A 9,002-nucleotide genomic window follows, 5' to 3' on the forward strand; every position below is an offset into this window, starting at 1 on the left:
TTGCATAGAATTCAGTAACACTTATCCACATTGTAATCATGTCTAACATTACTTATCAATATGATCAGCACAGCCTCAGACCTACAACTTTCCAATATCTTTAAAAAAAAAAAAAAAAAAAAACCCCTAGGAGTTAGACACAAATACCACCTCAACAAAAAGTTTGCTCCCCCCAACAATTGCACCACACCACTGGATTTTAGTCATTATTTCACCACAGGTGGTGTTGTGCATGGTTTGAGTAAATACCTGCAGACACTAGCCCACAGCACCTGGAGTTGAAAAGCCCTGATTTATGGATGCTAAGACTGAAAAGCATGTTTCCGCCCAGTTTCGAACATGTGAAACCATTTGTCCTGAACATTATTACATGCTGAAAATATGTATGTATATACAGAAAGTGCTGTTACTTCTACAGTGTGAAACAAAAATGTATTACAATAATCTTAGTTAAGCTGAGAGCTGATAGCTGTGCTTTAACCACATATGAACTGTTTTATTAATACAATTGTTTGAAAAATATAATTTGTGCTTCAGAAGAGGCCCATAAAGTACTTGGCAAAAGCAGACCAATGCCAGTACTTCTCTTAACACCCAAGCTCCGAGGAGCTTCAGGAGACCCAGCAGCTGTGGCAGCATGTGACTGCAGGGAGTCCGACTGCATGTGTGCCAGTTGTACATTTATACTTTTTGGCTGTTGTTGTGTTTATAAGTTTATTAAGAATTGTAATATATAATGTTGTAATCTTATTTGTACTGTTATAATAATTGATCTGATGTAAATACTTTCATAATGTTCTATGTTATAATTTGTAAAGCTATGTACACAGTTCCTTCCATAGGATTTCCTGATGCTCACCATAATACAATGGAGCAGAAGAAGAAATATCATGTTACTATTAAACCTTAAAAAAAAAGAGAAGCAGGATTTGAGACAATTCTGTGAAAAAATTAATCGATTATAAACAGAAACCTTGACGTCACACAACAGTGCCCACAAGATCCTAGGGGTGATAAGTGGACCTCAAGTTAGGCAGTTAAAACCAGTATGACCAGAATATACTCTGTACACTGTTGTAAGTCGCTCTGGATAAGAGCGTCAGCTAAATGCCTATAATGTAATGTAATGTAATGTAATACTCATCTGGATAGTTATGATGACTGCCTTTAATGTCATTCTTTCCCAAGAAGACTGTGACTTGAATTTACACACAGCTAAGACTTAAAACATGTTTCATGCCTGAATGGGAAACACACACACACACACACAACACACACACCACCTAGGCATGAGTAACTAAAACATGTTTCCGCCCGGTTTCGACCGGGGACCTTTCGTGTGTGAGGCGAACGTGACAACCAACCACTACACTCGGAAACCCTGCTGGTCCTGAGCAATGCACACAGGGTCCTGAGCAACGCACACAGGGTCCTGGTAGTACTGCATGAACCTGAAACACACACACACACACACACCCACAACACACTGACATGAGTAACAAAAACATGGTCCTGAGCAACGCACACAGGGTCCTGGTAGTACTGCATGAACCTGAAACACACAGACACACACACAACACACTGACCTGAGTGACAAAAACATGTTTCCGCCCGGTTTCGAACCGGGGACCTTTCGCGTGTGAGGCGAACGTGATAACCACTACACTACGGAAACCTTGATGAAAACATACACAAAATATTATGAATATGGACCTCAAGCTCAGCAGTTAAAACCACAATGAACACTGTATGTGAGAGAGAGTGTGTATTCAAGTGTGAGAGTGTGTGTGTGTGTGTGTGGGGGGGAGAAGGACAAAAATGTGTTTCCGCCCGGTTTCGAACCGGGGACCTTTCGCGTGTTAGGCGAACGTGATAACCACTACACTACGGAAACCTTGATGACTCAGCACACAAGGTCCTGGGGGGTAATAACTGAACCTCAAGTTTGGCAGTTAAATCCAGTATGACCAGAATATAATCTTATAGATAGTTATGACCACTGGCTTTAATCTCATTCTTTCCTAAGAAGACTGTCAAGCATGAAGCAAAGCAGTTAGAAGAAGTTACCCTTAGGTACTAAAGTAGTGGACTTGAATTGACACACAGCTAAAGCTTAAAACATGTTTCCGCCCGGTCTCGAACCGGGGACCTTTCGCGTGTTAGGCGAACGTGATAACCACTACACTACGGAAACCTTGACATGAAACTACTTAACTACATAAACAAGCAAATAGTAAACATGATGTTCTCCACCAATGATGCAGTGTCACCATCTCTGATTTTGCTGGGTGGGCGACAATTACTTGACAACTAACATTGGTAGTATGAAGTTAAGCCAAGCTTTTAGTTAAGTTAAGCCAAGCTTTTAATGGATAAACAGTAGGCTAATTTGGAGTAGGTCGTTAAAACATTGTTTTTCGCAGAATCTCAGGAAATGGTGTCCCGCTCTGAGTTAGCCCCCGGGGAATGATCTTGCCCTGAAGGGTAACAGGGGCCGGGAATTCTAAAGGATCAAATTCCATTACATTTATCTGGCAGACACACTCATCCAAAGATCATCAACAGAACGATCCAAATCTTTCATTTCCTTGGCTCTGTCCTCTGCAGGAAAGGCATTCATGACGTCAGTACGGTTTTCAGGCCATTTTGTGTTACCTTCGGTTGGAAGCAGCCAAAATCTCATTGTATGCGCCTCAGTACATCCATGGCTTCAGTTCTGGCGGGCAATAACCGGAGTGCGCCATCAACATAGAAGGCTCTTTTCACCAGCTGCCGTGCATCGCGGGCATATTTCTTTTCCTGGTCCTTTGCCGCCCTCTTGAGGCCACAGGTTGCAACTGATGGAGAGGGTCTGTTCCCGAATGCATTAACTCCTGTGTGGAAATAAACCACTTCATGGTCCAGATTGCTGTCGTTCGTCAAACCACAAGAAGCGTAGTACATCTCAGCAGTCCTCCTGTACCACACAACAGTGGCTTTGCATGCTGATTATCTAGAATTTGTTGCATGAACTTGAAGTGTGCTTTACATTACATTACATGACATTTATTTAGCAGATGCTTTTATCCAAAGTGATGTACAAATTTCAGATTTCTTATCTAGTGTCCATCAAAATTCCTGGGGGTAAGAGGTCCTGGGGGTAATAACTGAACCTCAAGTTTGGCAGTTAAAACCAGTATGACCAGAATATACTCATCTGGATAGTTATGACGACTGACTTTAATCTCATTCTTCCCCAAGAAGACTGTGAAGCATGAAGCAAAGCAGTTAGATGAAGTTACCCTTAGGTACTAAAGTAGTGGACTTGAATTTACACGCAGCTAAGGCTTAAAACATGTTTCCGCCCGGTCTCGAACCGGGGACCTTTCGCGTGTTAGGCGAACGTGATAACCACTACACTACGGAAACCTTGATGTGAGACTACTTTCTGTACCATCCACAGGTAAATAAACAAGCAAGTAGTAAACGTGATGTGCTCCACCAATGATGCAGCCAAGCATTTAATGTTTAAACAGTAGGCTAATTTGGAGTAGGTAGTTGAAACACCGCTTTTTCGCAGAAACTCAGGAAGCGGTGTCCTGTTGAGTAAGCCCCCGGAGAAGGATCTTGCCCTGAAGAGTAACAGGGGCCAGGAATTCAAAGGGGGCAAGGATCAAATTCCATTCCATTTATTTGGCAGACACACTCACCCAAAGCGACGTACAATAAGTGCATACCAAAGGTCATTGGAACAAACCTACGAAACGCAGGACCGATAAAGTACAATGCTCATTGTGTAACAGTTCTTCACAGCCATGAACACAGTTCACACAGTAAGCATAGGCTAGGTCAGAGGGTAATGTTAAGGATCAAACGGACCGTTCACTGTTGTGAGCACACCTCGATGCGTAAACGGTCTTGGTGCTTCAGGTCCTTTGAACGTGAAGGTGTCCATCATAAATATTCCAGCTAATGTCTGTCTCATCAGCCACACAGAAAGCTGCAGTAACCAGAATATACTCTTAGGCCGGAAACACGCACATACATAAGCACACGAACGCGAATGAGAACGTCAAACCGACGCACTGCAAACGCACGGCTCAACTGTATTCACAGGGCTCTACTGTGCTCCCATTTTAGGAGCACTTACTCCTGAAAATTGATGCGTGTGCTAACCAGAAAAATTATCTAGGAGCACGTCTACTGATCGGAATGCATTAGTGTGCTCCTAAATTTCAGCACTTCGGAGCACGTACGCTCCTTGGAAAAAATGTTAGTGCAGAGGTCTGACTCAACGTGCATTCTCATGTCCATACAGAGGTAATAAACCCGAGTCCCCCCCCCCCCACGACAGTTGTGAGAAGACTGAGCAGAAGAAAGCGATACAGGGCCCTGATTGACATGAGCCAGACCGACAACATTCCCAGACCAGCTTGTAAGATTCACAAGTGCAAGTTCACTATGGCAACCAAGAACAAAAGCACAAATTCTAAAGACATATTCCCATAACATATAATAATAATATTATTATTATTATTATTATTATTATTATTAATAATATTAATAATAATAATAATAATAATTATTATTATTAATAATAATAATAATAATAATAATAATAGTTACCACTGGTCTGGTGCTCTCATAATATATATTTTTAGCAAAGTATAAGAAATTCACTTCACTGGGGCTGCTGCATCAACGAAGATGGCTGGTCTAACTTAGCTACTCGCTTTCTCATCAAATAAGCCTAATTAAAATGAAACGTGTTGTCGACCTGCTGGTTAAGAGGATGGTGGCGTTTGCTTGTTTTTACCAGGAAAACGTTGTAATAAAATTAAAAATGTTCAGGAGTTGAAAACGTAGCGTAGAACACATGAGCACTAAAATGCATAGTCTTTACCCAAGCCAAGGGCATGTTGCATTGGGTATTCAATTAGCTAACGTTTGCTAACTAGCTAGCTAATAGCAAATTGTTCAGGTACTGATATGTTAATTTATAACGGGTTAGTTTAAATCTGCCCTGCACACCACATATTGTTTCAATAAGCAAGTGTATTTATGATAGTTAACCATGCTGGTAGCTATCTAATGAAGTTCGCAAAGTTAATGTTGAACAAACAGTTAGCTTTAATACAAGCCATCGATGAAGACGACCAGTACGATGTAGCTAGCGACGCTACGTGTCTTCTGGACTGGCGCATTACACCCCTACTACACCCAAACTATATAAATCTGTTAAAAAAAGAAATAAAAAATAAAAGATAAATAACTTACCGGAACCTGCTACACGTGTAACCGAGATGCAGAACTGAAAACGACAGGCCTACTTGCTAGATGTAGCTAGCTAGGACAAACCGCGACTATTTGATTGACAGTTCTATATTATAATGGCTTTCTCGCCACCTTGTGGCGGACACGCAATACGACAGCGTGACGAATGAACGAACTGATGGAGAGCGATCTATAGTCGCAGCCCCCCCCCCCCCCTCCAAACTATATATAACTATATATGTAGTTCAATCTTGCGACTATACCTGGAAATAAGCAACAACAAAAATTCATCACATATGGTTTTGAAAAATTGTTTATTTCTGATTATATGTTTAATTTACCAAAATGCACTTCTTTTGAAAAAAGAGAAAGTAACAAAAATAGCTGAAACTCTTTTACTACCGAACACACAGCAAAATACAAGCACAAAACAAAACAAAAAAAATACAATACTGTGAAACTTAAAGTACAAAAACACTGCAAAGTAATCAAGAACACAAACCTAATAAACCCAAATAAGAGAAGTTAGCTGGAGAAGTAATTTCAGACAGTACGGAGTGTGTTTGAAAGACAAACCCCAGGAAATCCTTAGGACAGATAAAATGAGTGGGACCCTCAATGAGAGACCACTTCAACACAATGGACAAAAAAAGAAAACATTTGAGGCCAGAGGGTTTTGGGGTCTGTCTCATAAATTCATTGACGCCGTACAATAACTGAACAAATTTGAAAGTAAAAATTAAAATATGAAATATGGCACACGAGTAAAAAACATAGAATTGATCCAATGATGTATGGAGCTCTAATATATGTATCATATAAAGAAAACGTGTATTTAGCATGTGGTAAAAAGCTCTAGATCAGGGGTACCCAAATCTGACCCCCAAGGCCAGTAGTACTGCTGGTTTTCATTCTTCCCTTCTAACCAGGACTGATATACACCTGGGACACCAGGTGAGTTAAATCTCTGGCCAATCAGTGGTATTAATCAATCAATTAACTATCAGGTAGAAAAGAAAACCAGCAGCACTACTGGCATTGAAGGCCAACTCAGAGTATTCCTGTGTTATACTGAAGCAGAAAGCTTATTGACACTGGTTAAATACACTGGTGAGTACCCCATGCCTACCAAAAAAAAATGTGTGTGTTTGTCTGAGCAAATCTGTGTGTGTGTGTGTGCACATTTGTGTGTAGGTGTATGTATATGTGAGAGAGAGTGAGTAAGTGTATATATATATGCGTGTGTGTGAGAGAGAGAGTGTGTGTGCAGGTGTGTGTGTGCACATGTATGTGTGTGAGTAAAGAAGTGGGCGCGAGTGACAGAGTGTGTTGGTGTGTGTTTATGCGTGTGTATGCATGTGCGTTAACTGGGAGGTGGGTAAGGGGCAAGGGGGAGTTGGGCTTGAGTGCGGTGGCAGGGGTGCGCATGCGAGGTACAGGGGATCTGTTTCGGCTGGTTCACCCTGGAACAGAAACGTCAGATCAACAGAAGAGGCAGCGAGGACCCAGGCCGTCCGGAATTCAGACGTGCGGAAAAATCAAAGTTACAGTGCAGCCAGTTGCACTCTCACCTCTGACCTTTGACCTTTGGAGCAGCACCTCACATGTTAAAAAAAGAAACACGGAACACACGTAGCACAGGCCTGTATCTCAATAAAAAAATAAAAACAATCAATAGCAATCATCACCGTTAAATCAATCTGACGTCGATATCAGTGGTCTAACATTGTTTAGTAGACCATATCTCTCAGGTCAAATCTTCTCCAAAACAGTGACACATATCCCATTGACATAAACATCTTATCTTGATAAGAATATTCATCCTTCAGCAGCAAAAGCTAAAATATAGACCTTGGAAAAATAAGTTTTCAAAAGCAGAAAAAAAACATACTGATACCTCAGAATGAGAAACTGACACACAGAAATATATAACTTAAAAAAGCTACAAAAGTCCAAAAACTTTAACAATACTGTAAGTCGCTTCTTTATCGTGCTAGATAACACATTTCAGTCCATCACAAAACTAACTTACACGTTCAGTCATGTGGATGCCTGTAGAAAGCAACACAAGCCATCTACATGATTACTTGACAATTTCCTTTCTGCTCAATTTAAAACAAATACATATTATTTACTGTATACCTGTGTGTATTTCATACAAAGACATCCATGCACAGGAATGCAAATGTAAATGAGTAACTGAAGCACATCAAAGTCATCACTACATTTCAGTAGTATAAGATATAAGAAACACAAATGCATCAGTTCTTCAAACAGATGGCCTGTGTGATGTTTAAATGAAAGGATTTTTTCTCTCTTTCGGAAGTCCATGCTAAAGTCACTTTCTTAACACTTCACCAACAATCAATTACCCAGCAGTTTCATTTAGCAACATGGCAAACAACTAAAACAACATGGATTGTTTCATTTGGAAGGGAACTTTTTCTCTATAACCAGATAGGTTAGGGAAAAAACCAACAAAAAATTCAACAACATATCAATGTAAGTCAATCAAAACGACCATTAACAATGTAAGGAAAATATTTTTTCAGCATATAAGGAGGGGGAATATAGTATTTTTCGGAGTTACAATTGCCCTTCTATCGGGAAGGTAGCTCCTTGAAGAACACCAGGCGACGGGGGTGCACTTCTGTTTCCAAGGCAGTCTTGATGCGTGATCCCTGCAGCTCCCCCTGCTGGTAAAACTCCGCACCGCAGACTGTGCAGTCCTCGACGGTGAGTCACGGACTTGTTCCATAATTTATACAGCGCGCGCAGCCTCTGAGAACTCCGCGTGTCTCTCTCTCCCTTCATGGCTGGGAGAGGCGCTTTCGCTTTCGTATCTGCCACACCGGCTCGCCCTTTCGAAATAAAAAAAAGAGTGGAAAGAGGAATGGCAACACAGATTCAAAGTCCGCCCGCATCGTCCATGGAACGGCCGCGCGCTCCCATGCAGCAGTCCCGTCGGTATACAAACCAGCCAGTCCGTTAGTAACGTTAGAACTGAACTGCACTACTGATCGTCACCATAGCAGCAACTCGTCTCCCTGATGTCAGGGTTAAGTCCATAGGGCGCTTCATTGACATAATTTCCCCTCCACTTTTACGCAGCCAAAAAAGAAGAAACAGAAAAAAGAAAAAAATGTTCCATCCTTCCAATTCATCATTTATTAATACTACAAAATGCCTTTAAAAAACACAGTTGTGGTAATAGACAAACAATTATAATGTCCATTATTAAAAAAAGCTCAATATATTATATAAAAGTGTCCTTAAAAATGTTTTAAAAGAAAAAAAAAATTCAGTTGCAAAATATACCATATCAATATGTACAGATGCCCATGCTTCATGTTAGTAATCACTGCAAGAGAGTAACAGGCAAGATTAGACACAGGTCAATTGCACAACAAATACTAGTCACCATTTGCGCAGTAAGAAAAATAATCATCTCTGAGCCTATTGTTCTCTCTCTATTGCTTCTAGGCTTCAATCAACCCAAACTTCACAGTATGCTCACATTAAAGGTACTGAGGGTTGCAATGAAAATAGCATTTTAGTCACTTTTCTGCAGGTAACTTTATCAGGTTATGCTCTCAAGACAAATCACCCTTGACAGGCCTAAGAGGGCATGCATTAATTAATTAATATATGCTTCCATCCATCCAATCACCCACTATTCCAGTATTCATTTGATTTGTCGAACAGCTGTCATACGAACCTTGTGCCAGCATCCCGGTATGGGTAGGCCG

At 40.8% G+C, this 9,002-nt stretch overlaps 1 protein-coding gene, 1 long non-coding RNA gene and 4 other non-coding genes across 18 annotated transcripts in view; all 6 read right to left on the bottom strand.

Moving 5' to 3' along the window:
• Nucleotides 1-1,511: 1,511 nt before the first annotated feature.
• LOC118222848 lies at nucleotides 1,512-5,349 on the bottom strand. The gene is made up of 3 exons (XR_004764341.1): nucleotides 5,257-5,349; nucleotides 2,656-2,873; nucleotides 1,512-1,552 (listed from the first exon to the last, which is right to left on the bottom strand). It is a non-coding gene; the product is annotated as an uncharacterized LOC118222848 (long non-coding RNA).
• Nucleotides 1,603-1,675, bottom strand: trnav-cac. The gene has a single exon. It is a non-coding gene; the product is annotated as a tRNA-Val (tRNA).
• trnav-aac lies at nucleotides 1,822-1,894 on the bottom strand. Its single transcript has one exon. It is a non-coding gene; the product is annotated as a tRNA-Val (tRNA).
• On the bottom strand, nucleotides 2,122-2,194 carry trnav-aac. The gene has a single exon. It is a non-coding gene; the product is annotated as a tRNA-Val (tRNA).
• Nucleotides 3,336-3,408, bottom strand: trnav-aac. Its single transcript has one exon. It is a non-coding gene; the product is annotated as a tRNA-Val (tRNA).
• A 1,172-nt stretch (nucleotides 5,350-6,521) lies between the features above and the next one.
• LOC118222576 (collagen alpha-1(XXIII) chain-like) overlaps nucleotides 6,522-9,002 on the bottom strand; it is a 152,202-nt gene continuing 149,721 nt past the window's right edge. For 11 of the 13 annotated variants that reach the window (XM_035408274.1, XM_035408270.1, XM_035408266.1 and 8 more), the window contains 2 exons: nucleotides 8,972-9,002; nucleotides 6,522-8,114 (listed from right to left, as the gene is read on the bottom strand). The exon at nucleotides 8,972-9,002 is cut by the window's right edge and continues 8 nt beyond it. In XM_035408274.1, coding sequence (XP_035264165.1) covers nucleotides 8,064-8,114; nucleotides 8,972-9,002 — 82 coding nt within the window. In that variant the 3' untranslated portion in view covers nucleotides 6,522-8,063. Of the gene's footprint in view, nucleotides 8,615-8,971 lie in introns of all 13 variants that reach the window. The other 2 variants (XM_035408275.1, XM_035408268.1) reach the window with 1 other exon arrangement.

This window comes from Anguilla anguilla, chromosome 3 (genome assembly GCF_013347855.1).
Source record: "Anguilla anguilla isolate fAngAng1 chromosome 3, fAngAng1.pri, whole genome shotgun sequence".
NCBI lineage: Eukaryota > Metazoa > Chordata > Actinopteri > Anguilliformes > Anguillidae > Anguilla > Anguilla anguilla.